The 25,818-nt window shown below is 44.7% G+C and overlaps 1 protein-coding gene across 2 annotated transcripts in view; it reads left to right on the top strand.

Annotated features, from left to right (window-relative positions):
• The window catches only part of LOC115471609 (acylamino-acid-releasing enzyme-like), a 342,862-nt gene that overhangs the window by 71,121 nt on the left and 245,923 nt on the right, over nt 1–25,818 (top strand). For both annotated transcript variants that reach the window (XM_030205317.1, XM_030205316.1), the window contains exon 4: nt 5,977–6,064. In XM_030205317.1, the coding sequence (XP_030061177.1) occupies nt 5,977–6,064 (88 nt within the window). The remainder of the gene's footprint in view (nt 1–5,976; nt 6,065–25,818) is intronic.

Here is a 25,818-nt window from a genome sequence, read left to right as displayed (position 1 = left end):
CAGAGCCTGAGATCAGGTAGCAGAGGTGGTCACAGAGGGCAGTCCTCGATTGGAGAGACAGGTCATACCCTAGTTGACCCATCAGGACAAAGATAATAGAAATGATAGTAGGTAAACAAAGGAACCAAGCTTGGTGGAGAAAAAGGAAGGAGGCCTTTGCAGGAGAATAGGCCACTAACAACTAACTTTATACAACAGGCAGGGGTGGCTGCAATACATGTGAGACTACATTACACACAACGCATTGCTCATATATATTTGCAAGGAGTGACTGCAACTGGTACAAGCCATTAAACACATTTAGGGCTACATTATAAACTAGTGAAAGGCTGCCAGAGGGGCAGAACAAGGGCACTCTAAGGCTCTTTAGGTATATACCAAGCACTACTCACTAGAGAATGACACGGGTACAAAGTTTGTCCCCGTGGGTTCTGTCTCCGTTCCCACCCTGTCCCCGCAGGTTCTGTCTCCGTCCCCGCCCCATCCCTGCAGGCCCTGTCTCCATCCCCACCCCGTCTCTGTGGGCTCTGCCCTCATCTACAGAAGCCTTTTGAACACTTACGATTTTATATTTAAATCTTTTTATTAAAGTATAAAAAGGAACAATATTCTGTGCAACTGTTGTTTATAAATTACAAATAGAAAACAATAATAAAAATCAACAGCTATAATAACCCTCCTTCTCACCACCACCCTCTATCCTTCCAACTAGAAAATGACATGGGGACAAAGTTTGTCCCCCATCCCCGTGGGATCTGCCCCTTCCCGTCCCTGCAAGCTCTGCCGCATCCCCATCCCCGTGGTTACTGCGGTTCCCCATCCCTCTGTCATTTTCTACTACTCACACCTGTATGCCTAGTGCCCCCCGTTAACTCTGCCTCCCCCCCCCAAAAAAAAAAATCTCAGGTCTGGCTACATCCCTGGTCTCTATACAGCCGTGTGTGGTTCACATGAGCAGTCAGCTCTTTAGGCAGGCACAAGGGAAGGGAAAAAAGATTTACCAACAATTGCAGGCATTGATTTGCTATTGTTAACATCTCCTCTTATTAATATTTTATTGTGCCTCTGGAATTCTGCAATTCAATTTTTCATCTTTTATTGAATTATTGGTAGACTTAAATTTACCTACAGATAAGACTATTATATTGGGTGACTTTAATTTGCAGGTTGGTAATGCTTTACAAGATATATCTTTTGTTCATTTCTTAGATTCTTTAGGCTGGTCACAACATGTTAAGGGGAAAAACTCATTCCGCAGGGAATTTGCTTGATCTTGTTTTTTTAGATCGCAATCATCCCTGGGGATCATGTGTTTTTGAAGAACGTGAATTAGTCCCTTAGTCTCATTTAGAGATCAAAAGGAATAATTAGCAGTTAGAAGTCGTGATGAATTATCTGATTTAAGGAAGATTCTGCAAGTAAATTCAGAAAAAAAATGTTCTGAGAAAGATGTTATAAATTTGATTGATGAGAGAGATTTCCATGCACTGCCTCCACTACTTGCAAATCTTTCTCATGAATATTCATTGTGGATATCCTGAAAACCTGACTGTCTGAGGTGCCTCCAGGGCCAGGTTTGGGAACCATTGTTTTAGACATTAGAGTTATCACTTTATGACCAGCCTCGTTTCTTTGGGATTATAATTATTTAGGTGGTCTTTTTGTTGCCCTTTGTTTTTTTTAATTATAATCCTAGTGCACATACCTCAGTAATACCCAAGTCTAACACACAATTTTCTGAGTCAGACCAAGGGCCATTGATCTCAGCATCTTGTCCCTGATAGTGGTCAGTCCAAGTCATAGGTACCCTGCAGGTCCAACTTCTCATAGGTCATTTCATGCAATGGGTTTTCTAAGTCTACCTGCTTGATGATTTTATATGGACTTTATATCAGTCACACAAGCTATGTAACATAGTAGTCAGCAGTGTTATCCTGATTTCGTGCTTTCCTATGACTGCTACAAACTGTAAGCAAAGAGCGCATATTGGACAATCTTACACACCTTACTTCAGGGCCACCAAGAGGGGGGGGGGGTAGGGGGCAAGATTCCACATGCCTGGCCTCCACGGGGGGGGGGGGGGGGGGGGGGGGGCAGAGTAGGCAAGGCTTTGAGAGAGCAAAAGCTTTTTCCTGCCTTCCTGTCTGCCTCCAGTTCTGTCTCTCTCCTGGTTCTGTGTGCCGGGACCTGGATGATTGCATTAACACAACAACCCGGGTCCCGGCACATAGAAGCAGGAGATGACAGACTGAGGGAGGAACAGAGTGACACAAGAAAGTAAGGGGACAGAGGTGGCAGCGGTCTGAGTGTGGGGGATGGCCCGAGTGTGGGAGGTGACCCAAGTGGGGGAGGGTGCGTGGCACAGTGGTGGCCCAGGTGGTTGGGGTGGTCCTGCCCTGGGCCCAGCTGTGTCTTTGGGCAGCCCTGTCTTTCTTATATACTGTCTAAGCTAGGCTTCAACAAATTTTGTGTCCTCTTTTTGTTTTTGTTTTTTTGTCTCCTTAAATATGGTAACCCTAGGTGGAACTTAACCTCTTTTCTTTGCCCACCTGTCCCCAGCAGCTGTTCGCCCCATTGCTCGTTCACCTGCTCCCAGCAGACACAGCTTCAAGCCTCTCTTCATCACTTAACCTGGCCACCCTAACAGCAGCTTTAGCATACCTTTCCTTGCCCCCAGCAGTAGCCTGTATGAATCTCTCTCCCCCAAGCAAAAGCCTCTTTAGGTCACTCTTCTCCCTCCACCCCAAGGAGTCTCTCATTGTCTGTGTTCCTCGATGTAGCCTTTCTCTATTCTTCTTCACTGTCTCCCCCAGCAGACAGACACCCAGGTCCTGCCTACTGAAATCAGTGCTGCAAGTCCCACAATGCACCAGAATGGGGTGGTTAGAAATCCAGAACTGTCCCATAATCTCCAACCTGGAACTGGGTAACTGTACGGTCCATCCAGTCTGCCCAACAAGATAAACTCATATGTGCTACTTCATATGTATACCTGACCTTGATTTGTATCTGCCATTTTCAGGGCACAGACCGTAGAAGTCTGCCCAGCCTTAGCCCCGCCTCCCAACCACTAGCCCTGCCTCCCAACCACCGGTGCTGCCACCCAATCTCTGCTAAGCTTCTGAGGATCCATTCCTTCTGAACAGGATTCCTTTATGTTTATCCCAAGCATTTTTGAATTCCGTTACCGTTTTCATCTCCTCCACCTCCCGCGGGAGGGCATTCCAAGTATCCACTACTCTCTCTGTGAAAAAATACTTTAAGAAAGTGAGGAAGTATTTTTTCATGGAGAGAGTGGTGGATACTTGGAATGCCCTCCACGGGAGGTGGTGGAGATGAAAATGGTAACAGAATTCAAAAATGCATGGGATAAACATAAAGGAATCCTGTTCAGAAGGAATGGATCCTCAGAAGCTTAGCAGAGATTGGGTGACAGCACCGGTAGTTCGGAAGCGGGGCTATGGCTGGGCAGACTTCTACGGTCTGTGCCCTCAAAAAGGCAGATACAAATCAAGGTCAGGTATACATATAAAGTAGCATGTATGAGTTTATCTTGTTGGTCAGGCTGGATGGACCATACAGGTCTTTCTCTGCCGTCATCTACTATGTTACTATGTATTCATTTGTGTTAACAGTTGTCAGAGGCAAAGGTACAACTTAATAATGCTTCAATACAAGAAATATGTAAAGTGGCCATCTTTCTTCAAACAAAAGTTTTGGTTCATTGGTGCTGGGTGATTTGCACTTGCCTAATTGAATTTGAATTTCATTGTTTCATCATTGTAATTTTATTATTGTTTGATTGTTGACCTGTTGCCTGCATGTTCACTTCATTCTGTCTTTTTTTTCTGTACTGAGAACAAATGTTCTGTACTTCAAGTTGCCTTTATTAGCAGGTTGTATATTTCCTTTGCAGTATATACAGTGGGGGAAATAAGTATTTGATCCCTTGCTGATTTTGTAAGTTTGCCCACTGACAAAGACATGAGCAGCCCATAATTGAAGGGTAGGTTATTGGTAACAGTGAGAGATAGCACATCACAAATTAAATCCGGAAAATCACATTGTGGAAAGTATATGAATTTATTTGCATTCTGCAGAGGGAAATAAGTATTTAATCCCTCTGGCAAACAAGACCTAATACTTGGTGGCAAAACCCTTGTTGGCAAGCACAGCGGTCAGACGTCTTCTGTAGTTGATGATGAGGTTTGCACACATGTCAGGAGGAATTTTGGTCCACTCCTCTTTGCAGATCATCTCTAAATCATTAAGAGTTCTGGGCTGTCGCTTGGCAACTCGCATCTTCAGCTCCCTCCATAAGTTTTCAATGGGATTAAGGTCTGGTGACTGGCTAGGCCACTCCATGACCCTAATGTGCTTCTTCCTGAGCCACTCCTTTGTTGCCTTGGCTGTATGTTTTGGGTCATTGTCGTGCTGGAAGACCCAGCCACGACCCATTTTTAAGGCCCTGGCGGAGGGAAGGAGGTTGTCACTCAGAATTGTACGGTACATGGCCCCATCCATTCTCCCATTGATGCGGTGAAGTAGTCCTGTGCCCTTAGCAGAGAAACACCCCCAAAACATAACATTTCCACCTCCATGCTTGACAGTGGGGACGGTGTTCTTTGGGTCATAGGCAGCATTTCTCTTCCTCCAAACACGGCGAGTTGAGTTCATGCCAAAGAGCTCAATTTTGTCTCATCTGACCACAGCACCTTCTCCCAATCACTCTCGGCATCATCCAGGTGTTCACTGGCAAACTTCAGACGGGCCGTCACATGTGCCTTCCGGAGCAGGGGGACCTTGCGGGCACTGCAGGATTGCAATCCGTTATGTCGTAATGTGTTACCAATGGTTTTCGTGGTGACAGTGGTCCCAGCTGCCTTGAGATCATTGACAAGTTCCCCCCTTGTAGTTGTAGGCTGATTTCTAATCTTCCTCATGATCAAGGATACCCCACGAGGTGAGATTTTGCGTGGAGCCCCAGATCTTTGTCGATTGACAGTCATTTTGTACTTCTTCCATTTTCTTACTATGGCACCAACAGTTGTCTCCTTCTCGCCCAGCGTCTTACTGATGGTTTTGTAGCCCATTCCAGCCTTGTGCAGGTGTATGATCTTGTCCCTGACATCCTTAGACAGCTCCTTGCTCTTGGCCATTTTGTAGAGGTTAGAGTCTGACTGATTCACTGAGTCTGTGGACAGGTGTCTTTCATACAGGTGACCATTGCCGACAGCTGTCTGTCATGCAGGTAACGAGTTGATTTGGAGCATCTACCTGGTCTGTAGGGGCCAGATCTCTTACTGGTTGGTGGGGGATCAAATACTTATTTCCCTCTGCAGAATGCAAATAAATTCATATACTTTCCACAATGTGATTTTCCGGATTTAATTTGTGATGTGCTATCTCTCACTGTTACCAATAACCTACCCTTCAATTATGGGCTGCTCATGTCTTTGTCAGTGGGCAAACTTACAAAATCAGCAAGGGATCAAATACTTATTTCCCCCACTGTATGATACGGGCAACCCTTAGTTAGGGAGTCACCAACAGTGTGGCGTTGAATCCTAGCTGTCCATGGAAAAAAGGAAGTTGCTTACCTGTAATGTTTGTTTTCCATGGACAGCAGGATCCAAAACCACACTCACCCACCCATCTCCACCCAAGTTGAAGTATGCTTGATACAGACTGGTAAGATTATCGAACGAGAGTTCTAAGGAGATAGGGGCACGTGGGTTGGAGGCATTATTTGAATGGTAGCTAGGAGAGAGTTTCCAACGATCATTTCAAAGATGATGACATCACCAACAGTGTGGCTTTGGATCCTGCTGTCTACGGACAACAAACGTTACAGGTAAGCAACTTCTTTTTCTCTAACTGTGCTGAGCTGAAAGTGTTCAGTAACTTCCTTCTGTTCTTTCTTTATGGTGAGCTATGAGTTCTCAGTAGATTCTCCTGGGCCTTTTTTGTCTGCAGATTGCTGAGCAGAGAGTCTCCCTCTGGGGCACTAAGGGCTGTTCTGAGATCAACTATGGTACAAGCAGAGGAGAAGGAATTTTTGGAGGTAAATGTGTAAAATAAATAAATAGCCTGAATTTTCAATTCTTTCAACAAGAGGAAATCTATATTTATTTATTTATTTATACTTATATCCCACAATTATCCAAAAACAAATTGTGGTTCAATATGGCTTACATTTAACAGTTGTTAGAGATTACATTGATTCAGTTACATTTGGAAGGTTGTGTGATGCTGTGTTTTACAGTGGTTGGCAAGATAACTATTAGTGCATATGGAATAGTCATTGGGTTTTTTGAGAAGATATGTCTTAGTTCATTTCTTAAATGAAAAGATGTGTTACAGTTAGAGGTTGTGCTTTGTATTGTTGTTCCAAATGATTAGTGCATATTTTACTCATAGAATTTACTGAAGAGGTAGGTCTTTAGGTCTTTTCTGAACTGGAGGCAGTTCATGATGCTTCTTATGACTATGGGAATTGTGTTCTCTCATTTTGAGCCCAGGTAGCTAAATCCCGCCGTGTAGGTGGACTAGTATAGTACGTTTTTGCTGTTGGGCAGGTGAAGTAGTAGATAACCTCTGGTTCCTGGGTTTGCATTTCTTGATGATAGTTTGATCATGTCTAGCATGTAGTCTAGTGACATGCCAAACAGTATTTTGAAGATGATTGTGCTGGTTTTCAAAAATAACCTGGCTTTGATCGGGAGCCAGTGTAGCATTATAAGTAGTGGGATTGTTCTATCATATTTTGACTTTTTGCCAAATTCTATGCTGTATTTTGAATGGTCTGCACTGATCATAGTAACATAGTAAATGATGGCAGATAAAGACCTGTATGGTCCATCCAGTCTGCCCAACAAGATAAACTCATTTTACATGGTATGTGATACTTTATATCTATACTTGAGTTCAATTTGCCCTTGCCATTCTCAGGGCACAGACCGTAGAAGTCTGCCCAGCACTCTTCTTGTACTAAAAGTTCTGAAGCTAATGTCGAAGCCCCTTAAAATTTAGACTCAAGCCCATCCATATCTAATCCCAATTACCAGCATCACCACCCAATCTCCACTAAGATTCCATGGATCCATTCCTTCTAAACAGGATGCCTTTGTTTGAATTCCATTACCGTTTTCATCTCCACCACCTCCCGCGGGAGGGTATTCCACGTATCCACCACCTTCTCCATTAAAAAATTCTTCCTGACGTTACTCCAGAGTCTGCCCCCCTTCAACCTCAATTCATGTCCTCTAGTTCTACCGCCTTCCCGTCTCTGGAAGGGTTTGTTTGTGGATTAATACCTTTAAAATATTTGAACGTCTGTATCATGTCACCCCTGTTTCTCCTTTCCTCCAAGGTATACATGTTCAGGTTGGTAAGTCTCTCCTTGTATGGTTTTCAACGCAAATCTCATACCATTTTTGTAGGTTTTTTTTTGCACCGCTTCCAGTCTTTTTATATCTTTAGCAAGATACAGCCTCCAAAACTGAACACAATACTCCATGTGGGGCCTCACTGATGACTTGTAGAGGGGCATCAACACCTCCTTTTGTCTGCTGGTTATACCCCTCTCTATGTAGGCTAGCATCCTTCTGACCACGGCTGTCGCCCTGTCACATTGTTTCTTCACCTTTAGATTCTCGGACACCAACACCCCAAGGTCTCTCTCCTGAGTCGATCTTACTGATTTCTCCCCTGCTATCCGGTATCTCTCTTTTGGGTTTCTGCACTCCAAGTGCATCACTCTACACTTCTTGGCATTAAATTACCTGCATTGTATTCTGTATTCTGTTATTCATATTTAGGGTACTATAGTATAAATGTTTAAAAGAATATATAGAAAAATTTTTTAAAGTACATTGTGGGTATATGTTGGTATAACTGACTTGGGGCAAGCACAAGTGATCATTTGCAGTGCCGTGGAAGGCAACATTGTATGTACATACATAATACAGGGATGTGGAACACCTAATGTGCTATGATGGTTCCATCTGTGACACTGCCATATATTCCTTTGGGGATATAATTGTTGGAATGGGTATGAACTGAGCACATTATTATTATCACAATTTTGTGTTTGAGTTTTAATTTGGATTTAAGTTTATTTGATGACTGACTTATAGTATAGAATTAGAGTATTAGACTCAGTTGGTATTGAGAGTTTCTTCCAGAGATTGAGTAATTAATTAAATTTTAACTGCCAGACCTCGACCATTCTTCTAATGGTCGGAGATCCCTTCTCATTGTTTCTACTTCCTCCAGGGTATCCACTGTATTGGCTATTTTCGTGTCATCCACAAAAAGGCAAACCTTTCCTTCCAACCCTTCAGCTATATTACCCACAAATATATTAAACAGAATAGGCCCCAGCACCGACCCCTGAGGAACTTCACTGCTCACCTTCCTTTCCTCTGAGCGAATTCCATTTACCACCACCCTCTGCCACCTGTCGGTCAACCAGTTTCCTATCCATTTCACCACTTTTGGTCCTAAGTTCAACCCTTTCAGCTTATTCACGAGTCTTCTGTGGGGGACCATACCAAAGGCTTTGCTGAAATCCAAGTAGATTACATCTAGCACACATCCTTCATCCAGTTCTTTGGTCACCCAGTCAAAGAAGTCAATAAGATTCGTTTGGCAGGATTCTCCTTTGGTAAAGCCATGTGGAGGAGTGGCCTAGTGGTTAGAGTGGTGGACTTTGGTCCTGGGGAACTGGGTTCGATTCCCAGTGCAGGCACAGGCAGCTCCTTGTGACGCTGGGCAAGTCACTTAACCCTCCATTGCCCCAGGTACAAATAAGTACCTGTATATAATATGTAAGCTTCATTGAGCCTGCTATGAGTTGGAAAGCGCGGGGTACAAATGTAAGAAAAATAAAAAAAAATAAATGTTGCTTCGGGTCCTGTAACCCGTTGGCTTCTAGAAAGTTAACTATCCTTTCTTCCAGCAGCGACTCCATTGGACCACTGATTTTCCACATCTCCTACGCCTTCCCACGCCAACAGCTCCTTCTTCAGGTATTCCCCTATTTTATCAAAATCAGTATGTCTAAAATCCAGTACTTTGAGTTTTGTGCGTCCGCACTCCACCTTTGCCCTTGTATCAAACCATATGGTGTGATGATCACTATTACATAGGTGGGCACCCACCTGGATATTGGAAACACTTCCTCCAATATCAGCATCTGTACTATAAGATGGAATGACTGTCTGGGGAAATAGTCTCTGATTCTTCTCAGTTTCCGTAGTTAACATATTCTCACTATTTCTTCCTTCACATTTTATTAGTCCAGTTCCTGTGCATGATGAAGTGTAAGTATTTAGGGGTATGAAACCCCAAAATCATATATCCTTGGTTAAAATAAATTAGATTATTTTTCAGACAGTTGGAGGGTGCTCAAGGAACTTGGAGAGGTTCTGACGGCTCCACTGTTTGACATCTTCAGTGCTTCCTTAGAGTCTGGAGTGGTCTCGGAGGACTGGAGAAGGGCAGATGTAGTCCCTTTGCACAAGAGTAGAAGTAAAGGGAGGTTGGAAATTTCAGACCTGTCAGTCTGATCTTGGTGGTGAGCAAACTAGTAGAAACGCTCCTAAAGCGGAGGATCGTGAGGTTTCTCGAATCAAATGGACTGCGGAACCCAAGGCAGCATGGTTTCACTAGTGGCAGGTCGTGTCAGACAAACCTGATTGATTTCTTTGACTGGGTGACCAAGCAGATAGGTGTGCTAGATGTGGTATACTTGGATTTTAGCAAAGCCTTTGACCCAGTTCCACACAGGCGACTTATAAAGGTTTGTCTCTTTGTGGATGATACCAGACTCTGTAGTAGGGTGGATACCACAGAGGGTGTGGATGGCATGAGGAAGGATCTAGCGAAGCTTAAACAATGGTCCAATAATTGACAACTAGGATTTAATGCTAAGAAATGCAGGGTCATGCACTTCTGTTACAAGAATCCAGGGGAGCGGTACAGTATAGGGAGTGAAGTGCTTCTGTGTATGAAAGAAGAGCGGAACTTGGGGGGGCGATTGTGTCTGATGACCTTAAGGTCTCCAAACAGGTAGAAAAAGTGATGGTCAAAACCAGAAGGATGCTTGGCTGCATAAGGAGAAGGATGACTAGCAGGAAAAAAGAGGTGATAGTGCCCTTTTATAAGTCTCTGGTGAGGCCCCATTTAGAGTACTGTGTGCAATTCTGGAGACCACACCTACAGAAGAATGTAAACAGGATGGAGTCGGTCCAGAGGGCGGCTACAAAATTGGTAAGCGGTCTTGGTCATAAAACATATAAGGACAAGCTTATGAACTTCAACATGTATACGCTGGAAGAGAGGCAGAGGAGAGGGGGATATGATAGAGATGTTTAAATACTTCAATGGCATTAATGTACAGGAGGTGAGACTGAAGGAAAACTCTACAATGAGGTGGCATACAATGATGTTAAGAGAAAATAGGCTTAGGAGGAATCTAAGAAAATACTCTTTCACTGACAGGGTGGTGGATGCGTGGAATGGCCTCCAAGTGGAGGTCGTGGAGACGAGTACTGTGTCAGAATTTAAGAAAGCATGGTATAGGCATGTGGGATCCCTTAGGAAAGGAAGAGTTAGTGGTTACTGAGGATGTGCAGACTGGATGGACCACATGGCCCTTATCTGCCGCTATGTTTCTATGATAGAATGCATAAAAAGAAGCAAAATGGAGAGAAATTTCTTCAAAACACATGTCGGAATTGGGTGTAATATAGCTGAGGTAGCATACCTTCTGGTTCTGTTCCAGTAAGAAGTTCTCTACTTTTCAAGCACCCATACTAATCTCAGTCATGAATTCAATTATCAAAGATGGTATTCAGTCCATCAGGTTGTGAAGGAAGAAAAGTTTGAAGATCAGAGATTTTATCCTGAAACACTTTTGCCAAAATATTAACTGTAAGTTTACAAGAGTAAGTAGAAGCAGAAGGAGGTTATTAATATATTTGACTAGCATACAGTGGGGGAAATAAGTATTTGATCCCTTGCTGATTTTGTAAGTTTGCCCACTGACAAAGACATGAGCAGCCCATAATTGAAGGGTAGGTTATTGGTAACAGTGAGAGATAGCACATCACAAATTAAATCCGGAAAATCACATTGTGGAAAGTATATGAATTTATTTGCATTCTGCAGAGGGAAATAAGTATTTGATCCCCCACCAACCAGTAAGAGATCTGGCCCCTACAGACCAGGTAGATGCTCCAAATCAACTCGTTACCTGCATGACAGACAGCTGTCGGCAATGGTCACCTGTATGAAAGACACCTGTCCACAGACTCAGTGAATCAGTCAGACTCTAACCTCTACAAAATGGCCAAGAGCAAGGAACTGTCTAAGGATGTCAGGGACAAGATCATACACCTGCACAAGGCTGGAATGGGCTACAAAACCATCAGTAAGACGCTGGGCGAGAAGGAGACAACTGTTGGAGCCATAGTAAGAAAATGGAAAGAAGTACAAAATGACTGTCAATCGACAAAGATCTGGGGCTCCACGCAAAATCTCACCTCGTGGGGTATCCTTGATCATGAGGAAGGTTAGAAATCAGCCTACAACTACAAGGGGGGAACTTGTCAATGATCTCAAGGCAGCTGGGACCACTGTCACCACGAAAACCATTGGTAACACATTACGACATAACGGATTGCAATCCTGCAGTGCCCGCAAGGTCCCCCTGCTCCGGAAGGCACATGTGACGGCCCGTCTGAAGTTTGCCAGTGAACACCTGGATGATGCCGAGAGTGATTGGGAGAAGGTGCTGTGGTCAGATGAGACAAAAATTGAGCTCTTTGGCATGAACTCAACTCGCCGTGTTTGGAGGAAGAGAAATGCTGCCTATGACCCAAAGAACACCGTCCCCACTGTCAAGCATGGAGGTGGAAATGTTATGTTTTGGGGGTGTTTCTCTGCTAAGGGCACAGGACTACTTCACCGCATCAATGGGAGAATGGATGGGGCCATGTACCGTACAATTCTGAGTGACAACCTCCTTCCCTCCGCCAGGGCCTTAAAAATGGGTCGTGGCTGGGTCTTCCAGCACGACAATGACCCAAAACATACAGCCAAGGCAACAAAGGAGTGGCTCAGGAAGAAGCACATTAGGGTCATGGAGTGGCCTAGCCAGTCACCAGACCTTAATCCCATTGAAAACTTATGGAGGGAGCTGAAGCTGCGAGTTGCCAAGCGACAGCCCAGAACTCTTAATGATTTAGAGATGATCTGCAAAGAGGAGTGGACCAAAATTCCTCCTGACATGTGTGCAAACCTCATCATCAACTACAGAAGACGTCTGACCGCTGTGCTTGCCAACAAGGGTTTTGCCACCAAGTATTAGGTCTTGTTTGCCAGAGGGATTAAATACTTATTTCCCTCTGCAGAATGCAAATAAATTCATATACTTTCCACAATGTGATTTTCCGGATTTAATTTGTGATGTGCTATCTCTCACTGTTACCAATAACCTACCCTTCAATTATGGGCTGCTCATGTCTTTGTCAGTGGGCAAACTTACAAAATCAGCAAGGGATCAAATACTTATTTCCCCCACTGTATATAGTCTTGCGGTAGTGGTAACCTTCAGGGAAGCTCTCTTGGCATAATGCTATGGTGAGCATTAGCAGTAAATTTGAGAGACTGAGATCATACTCCACATACCCTGGCCTAGAAGTGAGGTTTATTGTTGTCATGATATGTGCAAAATTAACCTATTTGGATAAATTGCCCTAAGAGGAAAAAAAAATCAGCACATGCACAGTTTATTTACATCATTCATGATAGAGGCAGTCATGTTGATAATATCACTTCCTGTCCACATGGGTTTCTGGAGGCCATCATTTTGGATATGGCATCAAATGGGGCAGGATTAGGGCATGCTCATGAGGTCACTTTCTGTCGGGGGTGTGAGGGTGTGGCTTGGGAAGGGAGTGGGTGGTGCTGAGGCAAAACTCAACACTGATTGGCTGAAAAGACTGGAAGTGGGCATGGCTGCCTGTCAAATATATGCACATTAGGTTTGAGAAAAACTAGGTAACTTACACTATTTAAATTACTTTCCTCCCTACCCTCTCAACCTAAATGCGGCACAAGAAATAACTTTTGTGAAGTGTTTAAAAGCATGCATGCTATAGAAGCTGTGCATGCATCTAGCTGTAATTGAGGATGGCAATTTTTACTGGGGTAAATCCTAGGGGGATTCAGCTCTCATTGGTCAGCAATTTTTTTAGCCAATGACAGCCTGAATTAAGTCTGGATATTCAGTTCCAGACTATGGCTGGCTTCTAGCATTGAATATCTGGGTAAACAGTAACACCTGGAAGATATATGAACAATAGTCAGTAAAATACTTACATACCTAATGGATCAAATTTAGGACAGCCTTTTGTACAGTCCAAGCTTCTAAGTTTCCAAGTTTATTTTTCCACTATATACCACTAAAGGGTAAATATCTTCATAGTGAATTACATATATAAACTTCCTTTAATTGTAATATAATTTCCCTACTAACATTATAAGCTAACAGTATTTGTACTTGAAAACAATCACTGCAGGTTCCTCTCTCGTAGGTACCTTAAATTGTGAGCCCATCAGGGACAGAAAGTATCTGTAAAAATAGTATATGTAAGCCGTTTTGACTGTATCTACAAAAATAGTATATGTAAACTTCTTTGACTCTATCTACAGAAAGGTGATATATTAAGTATGAAAAAAATATAAACAATACTTTAACGATTGTAAGGTGACAGAATGATAACAGTAAGCACAAATAATAATAGACAAAAAGGAAAGGTGTTTAAGTGTATATTCTTTTGAAGTTGGAAAACAAAAGTGAGTAAATGTTATACATCTTGCAGCCACTGAATGGCCTATCTCACATACTCCTCATATCAATTAATCCCATAGACATTGCTAAAACGAAATGTTTAAAGTCCTTTCTTGAATGTAGAAAAGAAAGGTTCTAATCATTGGGAATCTTGGTATTAAATTCCAGAGAGTAGGACTTGTCACGCTTGACAATAAGTTGGTACAAGCAGACGGTTTTGTTGCATAGAGAGTAATAATATAGATGTGGAATAGGGTATCAACAACCGAGATAAAAAGACTGGGAGACCAGAGTAATGAATTTTGTGAACCAAAGTTAGAACATTACTCTGTGATTGATTGATGGGAAGCCAGTGTTCTTTCTGGAAAAGTGGTGCAACATGATCCAATTTCTTGATTCCATAGATCAGTTATCAGACGTCTAGAAGTCAGGTGCCCTTAAATAGGGAATTGCAATAGTCAAGATGTGCGAGTACTAAGGAGGTAATAGTATTTTTAGTGCCTTTTGATACATTGGTGAGGTAATGGAGTGAATAATTTTCAGTTTGAAAAAACATTTTTCGGATAAGTATGAAATATGTTCTTTGAATGAGAGATTGGAATCAATAAACACATATAAGATTTTCAGTGATGTCTTGAAAAGTACAGGAAACTACTACAAAACCAGGATTGCAGCCACAAAAATTGTACTGATTATCTCTGTGTCACGATCTGCAAAATTCAACATATGATATATAATATATATATTTTTGAGTACCCTCAGATATAACCCACTGTTTCAAATGCAGACAATAAAACTGCTAATCAATGGTATAGCACTTCTTTCATTGGGTTACTCTCAAAGATGGTGGGAGGGTGTTTTTTTTTTTTTTTTTTTACATAATTCATACCTCATCACCCAAGTGCTATAAGTGTCATTTAACCACTCTAAAATAATACATATCGTGAACACTGTGTACTTAACTTAAAGTTGCCTCGCTGGAAAAATTGCCTCGCTGGTGATAGAAGCAAACTGAAAATGTCCAACAGACGCCTTCCCCTGAAACCGCCCGACTCTGCGGGTTTCACACACTTTCATCAGGGACAAGGGTTAAGGCCACGATCTCTCTTCCTTTGGATCCTCTTGAGTACCGCGAGACCATATGCGTTGATTAGAAGTAGCTTATATGGTGTGATAAATAAGAGGTTGTCCTAGCCGGGGCAGGCCACTAGATGGCGCTGTTCCCCTAAAAATGGCCAGGATGTCTGGGGTAGGCCACTAGAGGGCGCTAGGAGAATAGGTGGAGGTCGCTAAGACCGGGGAGAGCCCTGGGAGGTCCACAGGTGTAGGAGGTTATGGGCTGGGTCCTGTGTAGCTAATTAACCACTTTATACCCCACCTGAGATGGGAAAGAAAAGGAAGAGAGCTGGTAGCTGAAGAAGGAGAATCCCCCTGGAAAGAACTGGCTAAACCCTATGGACTTGTGGTGGACTGTGTGCTCAAGGAAGAAAAACAGGCTGGGGTAAGAAGTCCCTAAAGCATTAGTATTGGACTGTGTAGCCTCAGTACTTAGAGGAACTGTGTGTTCGAAGAAAGGACTGGGTGTCCAAGGAAGGAAGGAAGGACTGGGTGTCCAAAGAAGAAGTAGGGCTGTGTTTCCCAGTACTGAGAAGCAGGCTGCAAAGCTTGGGGCCAGAAGTCCCCAAAGTATTGAAATTAGTGCTGAGCCCAGGAATCTGTGTGGGGAGGCTCAGTGTGAAGATATGTGAATGTATAAAGTATTTAAGCTATAAGAACTGTGCCCAGGGGCTGGAATAAAGAATTGCCTGAATATGCTGTTGGTAAGACCTGTTTAATTTTGCCTCTGGAGAACCAGGTCACCCTGAGCGTGAAAGGATAACATGCTAATCTGCATACAATTTGCATACTGAGAACCAGCTCACCCTGAGTGAGAAAGGGGCCCAGGAGCTTGAGGTTGGATTGCTCAGGATGCTGGGAAGAGACTGTTTGGAGTCCTGTTCAGAGGCCACAGGCCAGTGAGGCCTGCTGGAGAGTGAGAGCAGAAGCCTCATCTTCACAATGGGTGCCATGAATGTCTTTGTGGTGATGTCACTACAACAACAAACTTTATGTGATACATCTGAACAAGGCTGAACAATATATATAATGATACTGCCATTTAAATAAATTAAATAATGGTATTCCACTCAATATTCTCATTGAGACCTCCTGGATTAACAGTTCTTAAAGTAAAAATCCACCATTGTTCCTGACGTGCTAATATTGCTGCACGATTTTCACCTTTAAAAGACTGGGGAACATGATCCACAATGAACCACTGTAATTCAGAAAATTTGTGATGAAATTGTTCACAATGCAAGACTATAGATGCCGTAACAGTTTTTGTAGCTAATCTACTTTTGTGTTCTGTCAAAACAAATTTTCATGAGTCTTATCATACGTCCCACGTAATACAGATGACAAGGACATACAATGATATACATAACAAACGATGATGTACATGTAGTCCTATACTTCAATTTAAACGTCTGCTGTGTTTGATGATGCGTCCACTGATGCATTGTAGTGGTCTGGCTACAAAACTGACAGTCCCCACATGGCTGGTACAGACCATCCTCCTCGTTATTGCGGTAGTCTGAAACCACAGATGTATGTACTAAAAAATCCCTGAGATTGCGCCCTCGAGTATAGGCTACACATGGTTGCTCAGAAAAAGTTGGATGAAAAGTTAAAATCTGCCAGTGTTTATATAAAATTTGTGCCACTCGCGGGGCCATGGTTGAAAATCCTAAAACACAGACCATCTTATTCATGCATACCTTGGGTTTATCTGCTAATAAAATAGATCGCTGAGCATACCAAGCCAGTTTAAATGCTTGTCGGATACACTGATCTGGATAAACGTGACATCTTAATTTATTTGATAGTTCCATGGCCTGTTGTTTAAAAGCAGCATCCGTAGTACATATTTTACGGAGTCTTAAAAATTGTCCAATAGGCAATGACCACTTCAATCTGTGCGGATGATGACTGTTGAACTGCAGCAGAGTGTTCCGATCCGTTGGTTTGTGGTAAACTGTGGTATGCAAATTATCATTACATTTGTAAATTAGTGTATCAAGAAATGCAATCTGATGGATACTTCTGGTCATTGTGAATTTCAAATGTTCATCCTTACTGTTCAACCATTCAAGAAATTGAAGAAGCTGCTGTTCTGTAGAAAGCCATATGAAAAAAATATCGTCAATAAATTTGCACCAATGAGAAATGTTGGTGAACCAAGAGGAACTATACAGATTTTTCACCTCAAATTCATTGACGTACAAATTGGCAATGCTAGGGGCTGCTGCTGTGCCCATTGTGACCCCAGTAGTTTGTAAGAAGAATGATGATTCAAACACAAAATAATTGTGTTTTAACACTAGGCAGGCCAGCGTTGTTAAAAAAGTAGATGGTATTCACTCAGTAGAGGCTCAGTTTGCCAGTGTTTCTTCAACTAGGGTTAAAGCTGTTTCCTGTGGAATATTCGAATACAGAGATTCGATACCAAGGGTAACTAACAGCTGGTACTTCTTCTACAGTATTCAAATGTCTCAAAAAATGAGCTGTGTCACGTATATAAGATCTGGCGGTTCTAACATACGGCTGTAAAAAATAGTCCAAAAATTTGGACAAAGGCTCCAGTATCGTGCCACATAACGAGACTATAGGATGGCCAGGGGGTTTGTTAGGATCCTTATGCACTTTCGGGACTGTATAAAATACCGGACTCTTAGCGTTAGCATTCTTTAAGAAACGGGATTCAGCCTTAGTAAGATATCCACTCTCCCTAGCTGTATCCACCAATTCTGAAATGGATATCTGTAGAGATACACTCCGATCTTCAGGTAGAGCATGATAATATCTGCTGTCTAAGATTTGACGATGAACCTCAGATATATAAGCTTCCCTATTTTGGATGACCACCGACCCACCCTTGTCAGCGGGACGTATAACAATGGTGTAATCCTCAGCTAAATCCTTTAGTGCCTTACGTTCCAATCTTGATAAATTATCATATTGTTTGTGATGTCTGGTTGATGACTCACTGTGTTCTACAACATTTAAATCACGCAATACAAGAGCTTTAAACATCGCAATATGCGGATCCATCGGGCCCGGAGGGGTCCAACGAGATTTCGGGCGGAATAAAGAACCATCCTTGCCTTGTCGGGATTGCTGGGAAAAAAATAATAATAATCTTACTTGAAGATTTCTGAAAATTCATGCCAGGTCAATTCTGGTGGAAAAAGCATTATGTTTATTGGTAGGTACAAAAGATAGACCACATTCCAGCACTTGCATTTGAATAGGAGAAATATGTTTCTGTGAAATGTTAATTACATTTGATTTCTTAAATGGCTGGACCTGGTGACAGGTCCCTGTGTACTTAAAAAAGCTGCAGTAGTTGGTACCGATGGTCCACTAGAACTATGTTGCGCCAAGTGAAGAGGTCCAGGAATCATATAAGAATTTGTATGAGACATAGCACCCTGAAATGCTTGAAAAGTACAGGGGCATCTATAATGGTGATAGGGATTTGAAGGGGGTAAGAACCTTTCCTAGAAATGATAAGGCCTTTAGTTTTCTCAGGATTTATGAAGCTGGTCTGCAGTCAGAATTAATTTAGAATTCAAAGGGGTCGATTTTCAAATGGCTCCTGGCTGGTTAAATCACCTGTTCGGGGCTAACTGCTCATTTTCAGCGGCAGTTAACCAGGTAGTGCCTCTGAAAATGTCCGTTTAGTGTTTAATGCAAAATCAGCTATTTTGGGGGCGTTCTGAGGGCAGAATCAGTACTTGGCCGGTTATGTGCTGATAGTCAGCACTTAATTAGCTAATATCATTGCATAAATAGGACCACATAAAAGTCAGTCCTATCTTTATGTGGTGCACCATAGCTGGTTAAGAGCTGAATATCGCACTTAACCAGCTATGATTTAGTCGATTGTGCAAACCTGTAAATTCAATAGTAGAGCCCAGACATGGCCCAACATTGAATTTCTGGGCATAACGCTGGTGGTGTTCAGGAAAACATTGAGTACCATCAGGTGAATATCGACTCCAAAATAGTTAATCCTGTATTTATTGAGTGGATTAAGAGTGGTCAGAATTTGGATGTCATCCGTGTATGCATATGGCATAAGCGCCAGTGATTGAATGAGGCATAGCAAGAGTGCCAGGAAAATATTAAATGAGATAGAAGCCAAAATGGAGCCATGGAGCACCCTACAATGAAGACATACGAGTCAGATTTAATGTCCTGCCATAATACAGTGTATATCCGATCTAAAAGGTAGGATGTAAACCAGTTCAGGATGGTGCAAGTGAGGCCTATGGCTTCTGACCTTTGAAACAATAAGCTGTGGTCAACTAAGTCAAAAGTTGCAGAAAGTTCAAGTGAGACAGAATGACTATTTTGTCTTGATCCAAATAGTTTATAATGTCTAATAACGCTGTCTTCGTGATGTGGAGCTTGCGAAACACAGATTGATTATGATGCAGTGCGTTAGATTGAGATAGTTATTGACCTGTGAAGCTGCGATATTCTCAAACTAGTGATTAGGTGATAGTTTGATATAAGAAAGGAATAAAAAATATTTCAAATTGTTTAGGAAACTTAGATGGTATGGGGTCATGTGTAGAGAGTTGCATGGGGACAAAACTCTTACCCATCCCTGCCCGTCCCCGCTGGAATCTTACCCATCCCCACCTGTCCCCGCTGGAATCTTACCCATCCCCGCAAGAATTTTAACTCATCCCCACCCATCCCAGCAAGACTTTAACCTGTCCCCACTCAGTCCCGCAATAATTTAATGGTACATTAAAAAAAATTCTGGTCGGCTCTCTGTCTGGGTTCGAGCTGCAGCACTGCAGGCAAGGAAGGAACAGAAGTTGGAACGTGGAACACTCTGGTGCGCACATGTAAGACTTGTCTCTGATTCATTAGCACTGTGTGCTAAGAGGTCGCCAAATGCACGTGAAAGTAGGTCAAGCGACATCTAATGCTTGTGCCTGTGTCAGAGTTGAGGTCTGCGTATCATCCCAGCAGCAGAGAGGATTAATAGTAACATAGTAAGTGACAGCAGATAAAAACCTGAACGGTCCATCCAGTCTGCCCAATAGTCACACTCATTATCAATTCATGATTAAATCAACAATGAACGTGATATTATACACTTGATTATGGTCTTTCTTTGGCATTTCTGGGACATAGACCATAGAAGTCCGCCCGACCCTATCCTTATGTTCCAACTGCTGGAGTTGCCGTCAAAGCCCGCTTCGTCTTCTCATTTGCAGGACACAGACCATAAAAGTTTGTCCAGCACTGTTCTCATTTTCCAGCCGTTAAGGTTGCTGTCTAAACCCTGTCCTGCACATCCTAAACCACATTGTCATATATGGGACACAAACATTACAAGTCTGCCCAGTATTGACCCTAGTTCATCATAGCCTGAGTTGCCATCTAAGCGTCACTCGACACATCCACACATATGCAGCCATTTAAGTTTAGGTTTTTTATAACTTCCATTTTCTAATTAGAGATCCTTTGAGTTCATCCCACGCCTTTTTGAATTCCATCACCATTTGTGTTTTTACCACCTCCTTAATGGAGACTTTCCCCCTCTGTGCTGTTAAAGCAAGGAGGAGGAGGAGAGAGCACTCAAAGAACTTGGTACTCGGTAGGCGAGAGGCTAGCAAAAATGCAGCGTACACTTCCATGGGAACCCCACAGGAATTGTTTCCGTCCCCATGGGAACCCTGCAGGAACTGCTTCTGTCCCCACGGGATTCCCGCAAACCCCATTCCCATGCAAGTCTCTAGTCCTAAGGTGCAGTTGTATGATACATATGTTTCAGAGCTTCTGCTACAGTGATGTATATTGGAAGGTTAAATGCCGAGAATGAGTTTTCCAGAGAACAGGGTTTAGAAGGGATTTGAGAGGAGAGGATGTGCTTCATTTTGTACCATAGATGAAGTAGAGAGTGCCATAATATAACAAGTTTCCCTGAAAAAAAGGTTTGCTAATCTTTGAGCTGTAATAGATGAAAGGTCATGTGTGTCGCATTTAGATTTAATTGCGAGAGATTTCAAAGTAGCATAAAGTTGTTAAGACTTTGGCACACATTCAATCTTTTTTGAATAGTAGTTCTTTTTAGTTTCAGCAATAGCTGTCTTATAGGTAAAGTATGCGTTTCATATTTTTATTTTGAGACACAATTGTGGATCATAAGTTTTGCACCAGAGATATTCCTAGTGACAAAGATGTTGCTTCAGCAACAATTTGCCGTCGAACCAGGAGACAGTCTTTTTATGAGATTGGATGGAGCAAGCTTATTATAAACTACAGTAAGAGAGCAATCCCACTTAGTGGTTTGTTCTTCAAGAGATAATGCTGAAAAGAAATCGTATGATAGAGAAATGTGTGGTACAAAGGATTCAAGGTCAAATTTCTATTATCTCTCCTGTGAATCTCTAAGTCAGTAAATTTGTTAGAAATAAAAGTACACATGCAGTAGAAATCTATCCATGTTAATGAGAGAAGATGCAAGTTGAAAAACAAAAAGTGCAAATGTGGAGCAAATTGTATCAAACCAATCTAGAACATTTTCATTAATTATGTCATTTATGTTGGAAGTTTTTTTTCACCAATGAGATGATTAACCAAGAAGTCACTACAAGTTAATTCAACTTTTGCTGACTGGATTTTGAGGCTTTTCTCCTTCCACCATATGATGTTTGAAAATAATTATAGTTTTGTGAGTATTCAACAAAGGTTTTGAGTGGTGTTTTAGATTGAGAAGATAAAAGTTGCCCATTTAGGTATGTGAGCACAATCGTTGAATATTCCATATCATCATGCTGATCAATCCATAGACTGGTGGGTTGTGTCCATCTACCAGCAGGTGGAGATAGAGAGCAATCCTTTTGCCTCCCTATATGTGGTCATGTGCTGCCGGAAACTCCTCAGTATGTTCTCTATCTCAGCAGGTGGTGGTCACACACAGCAGCAGCTCTGGCTAGGCCTCCAAGCCTAATTTTTAGGTTTTGTTGAGTGCCTGGGGTTGAGGGCTCTTCTTGAGCAAGTGCAAACCTGATGGTGCCAGGTCCCTCCTTTTCTCCCCCCTCCCGCTGGCTCCGTTTAAAAAAAAAAAAAAAAATTTGGGACGTCCTTAAGGGCGTTTATTTCGACGTTTATTTCAACGTTTATTGCAGCTACTCACTGGGACACCAGGTCGTTACAGCTCGGAGCGGAAAGCAGGTAATTTTACCTTTTTGTAGCGGGCAGGGGGTTCCCCGATTGATCTCCACGTGGCTGATGGCGTCGGAGGGCGAGGGCGCAAAGAATCGCTCCCCGGACCGCGTGTGCGCGTCTAGCGGGGATGCGGGGATTTTAAAGTCTGATTCGCCCTTGTTGGGTGTCAGTTTGGAGGCCGGTCAGTGTCCCGGTTCTTCCTCGGGTGCGGTGGTTTTTCCCGCCACAAACGCCCATCCCCCGCTGCTCGCCTCCGCCATCTTGGCCGGCCACGCTGCTCGGACGGCTTCTTTTTGGGCCGCCCTTGAGGAGGGAGACGTTAATGCCATGGCCGCCCTTCATTTGGGCGACGGCAGAAAAGCGGCTAAAGTTAAGCGCCGTTCTTCCCGTGCGGCTCCTTCACGGAGTGTCGCGCCGGACGCCATCTTGGATGCGCAGCATGTTTCTCCCCCGCTCTTGCGAGCGCCGGTTGAGGGTGCGTCTAGGGCTGTGGCCCAGGCTGCTGAACTGCACAGTCTGGGGGGTTTCTCCCCCGAGTTTATTTTGCTGCTGCATCAGGCCTTTCTTATGCAAAACGCTGCCCCTTCTCCCTTGTCCGATAAAGGGGTTGAGGCCCCCGGAAGTAAACGCCCTCGGGTGGATTCCCAGGCCTTAGAGGACTCTGTTTCCTCTGATGTAGATGAGGGCAGCGTATCTGAGTTCTCCCAACGGTCCTTTGGGGATTCCTTGGAGGAGACGGATTCCCGCTCAGATGGAGCGGATGACCCCTCTGCAGCACGGATCTTTCGCTTAGAGGATTTGCCCAACCTGTTAGTGCAGGCCATGAGCATTTTGAAGATTTCCTCTCCAGAGGACATCTCTCCCTCAGCCCCTGTTGGCTCCGCCATTATGCTGGGGACGAAGCGCCCGCCTAGAACCTTCCACGTGCATGATGCCATGCACACCTTAATTTCGGCTCAATGGGATGTCCCGGAAGCGAGCCTTAAAGTGGCTAGGGCTATGTCCCGCCTCTATCCTTTGCCTGAAAGTGAACGGGAGACCTTCTTTGGCCTACCGTGGATTCTTTAATCACTGCGGTGACTAAGAAAACGGCGTTGCCGGTGGAAGGTGGCACGGCCCTAAAGGACGCCCAAGACAGAAGATTGGAGGCGGCCTTAAGGTCGTCCTTTGAGGCGGCTGCCTTAAGTTTGCAGGCCTCAGTTTGCGGCTCCTACGTGGCCAGGGCGTGCCTGACAATTGTGCAGCGGGCTTCCCCCTCAGATCTTTCCTTGAGGGCTGACTGGCCGGCCCTGGAATCGGGCCTGGCTTATTTGGCAGACTTACTGTATGATGTCTTGAGAGCCTCGGCTAAAGGTATGGCTCAGACAGTCTCTGCGCGGCGGTGGCTTTGGCTGAAGCATTGGTCTGCTGACCACGCATCTAAGTCCCGCCTGGCTAAGTTGCCTTTTAAAGGCAAGCTGCTCTTTGGGGTCGAGCTGGACAAAATTGTGACCGATCTCGGCACGTCTAAGGGCAAGAGGTTACCAGAGGTCAGGGCTCGGGCCAGTGGTGCTCGCCCTGGTAACTCCAGAGGACGGTTTCAGGAAGCCCGTCGGTACCGCCCGGGCAAGTCGGGCTCCTCTGCCCCCTCTTCCTTCAAAAGGAACTTCTCCCCCAAGCAGCATTCCTTTCGCAGAGACCGCCGTCCCGGAGGTGCGCCCTCCGGTCCTCCCCCAGGGTCTCGTACCCAATGACGGGGCCCTGGTCCATGGCCCAGTGCAGATTGGAGGACGCCTGTCCTCGTTTCTGGGCGAGTGGACCAGGGTAACTTCAGACGCTTGGGTTCTGGAAGTCATCAGAGACGGCTACAAGCTAGAGTTCTGCCGACCCTTAAGAGACGGGTTTGTACTCTCTCCCTGCAAGTCTCCGGTCAAGCTGTGGCAGTGCAGCAGACCTTGGACAACCTGATACGCCTGGGTGCGGTCGTTCCGGTGCCAGAAAATCAGATTGGCAAGGGACGTTACTCCATTTACTTTGTGGTACCAAAGAAAGGAGGTTCTGTCCGGCCTATCCTCGACCTCAAAGGGGTCAATCGGGCCTTGAAAGTGCGGCACTTTCGCATGGAGACTCTCCGCTTTGTTATAGCGGCAGTGAAGGCAGGGGAGTTCTTGGCTTCCTTGGACATCAAGGAAGCGTACCTGCATATTCCCATCTGGCCTCCTCATCAACGCTTTCTGCGTTTTGCAGTCCTGGGCCGACACTTCCAGTTCAGAGCCCTCCCTTTCGGGTTGGCTACTGCTCCGCGGACCTTCTCCAAAGTAATGGTGGTCATCGCGGCCTTCCTGCGAAAGGAAGGAGTACAAGTCCATCCTTATCTGGACGACTGGTTGATCCGAGCCCCCTCTTATGCAGAGTGCGGCAAAGCTGTGGACCGGGTGATTGCTCTTTTGAGCTCCCTGGGGTGGATCATCAACTGGGAGAAGAGCCAGCTGCGCCCAACTCAGTCCCTGGAGTATCTGGGAGTTCGATTCGACACCCAAGTGGGCAGAGTGTTCCTGCCGGACAATCGGATTGTCAAACTTCAGGCTCAGGTGGACCAGTTCCTAGTAGCCTCTCCTCTTCGGGCTTGGGACTATGTGCAGCTGTTGGGCTCTATGACTGCCACGATGGAAGTAGTGCCCTGGGCCAGGGCTCATATGAGACCACTACAACACTCTCTGCTGCAGCGCTGGACTCCGGTGTTGGAGGATTATGCTGTGCGCCTTCCCTTGGACCCAGCAGTGCGCAAGGCGCTGAGCTGGTGGCTGCAGACAGACAAGTTGTCTGCAGGAATGCCTCTGGTGACCCCGGAGTGGATTGTCGTCACGACGGACGCCTCTTTGTCGGGCTGGGGAGCCCACTGCTTGGGAAGGACAGCGCAGGGGCTCTGGTCTCCTGCAGAGGCAAAGTGGTCTATCAACCTCCTGGAACTCAGAGCCATTCGGTTGGCGCTTTTGGAGTTCATCCCGGTACTGGCGTTGAAGCCAGTACGGGTCCTGTCGGACAATGCCACAGCTGTGGCCTATGTCAACCGCCAGGGAGGTACCAAGAGCGCCCCTCTAGCCAAGGAGGCCATGAATCTATGCCAGTGGGCGGAAGCGAACCTGGAACAGCTGTCAGCGGCCCACATTGCCGGAGTCATGAATGTCAAGGCGGACTTTCTCAGTCGCCATACCTTGGAGCCCGGAGAGTGGCAGCTATCTGCTCAGGCGTTCTTGGACATCACGAAGCGCTGGGGCCAGCCAAGCCTAGATCTGATGGCGTCATCGGCCAATTGCCAAGTGCCGCGCTTTTTCAGCAGAGGACGGGACCCTCGATCCCTGGGAGTAGATGCTCTTCTCCAACAGTAGCCGACACAGGAGCTTCTCTATGTGTTCCCGCCCTGGCCCATGTTGGGCAGGGTGCTAGACCGGGTGGCAAAGCATCCGGGCCGGATAATCCTGGTGGGTCCGGACTGGCCCAGACGTCCCTGGTATGCGGACTTGATCAGGCTCTCAGTGGACGATCCTCTGCGGCTGCCAGTAGAGCAGGGCCTGTTGCATCAGGGTCCCGTGGTGATGGAGGATCCCTCCCCCTTTGGTCTTTCGGCCTGGCTATTGAGCGGCAGCGTCTGAGAAAGAAGGGCTTCTCAGACAAGGTCATCG

Source organism: Microcaecilia unicolor, chromosome 6 (genome assembly GCF_901765095.1).
Source record: "Microcaecilia unicolor chromosome 6, aMicUni1.1, whole genome shotgun sequence".
NCBI classification, from domain to species: domain Eukaryota; kingdom Metazoa; phylum Chordata; class Amphibia; order Gymnophiona; family Siphonopidae; genus Microcaecilia; species Microcaecilia unicolor.
This window is presented reverse-complemented; position numbering and strand designations above follow the sequence as displayed.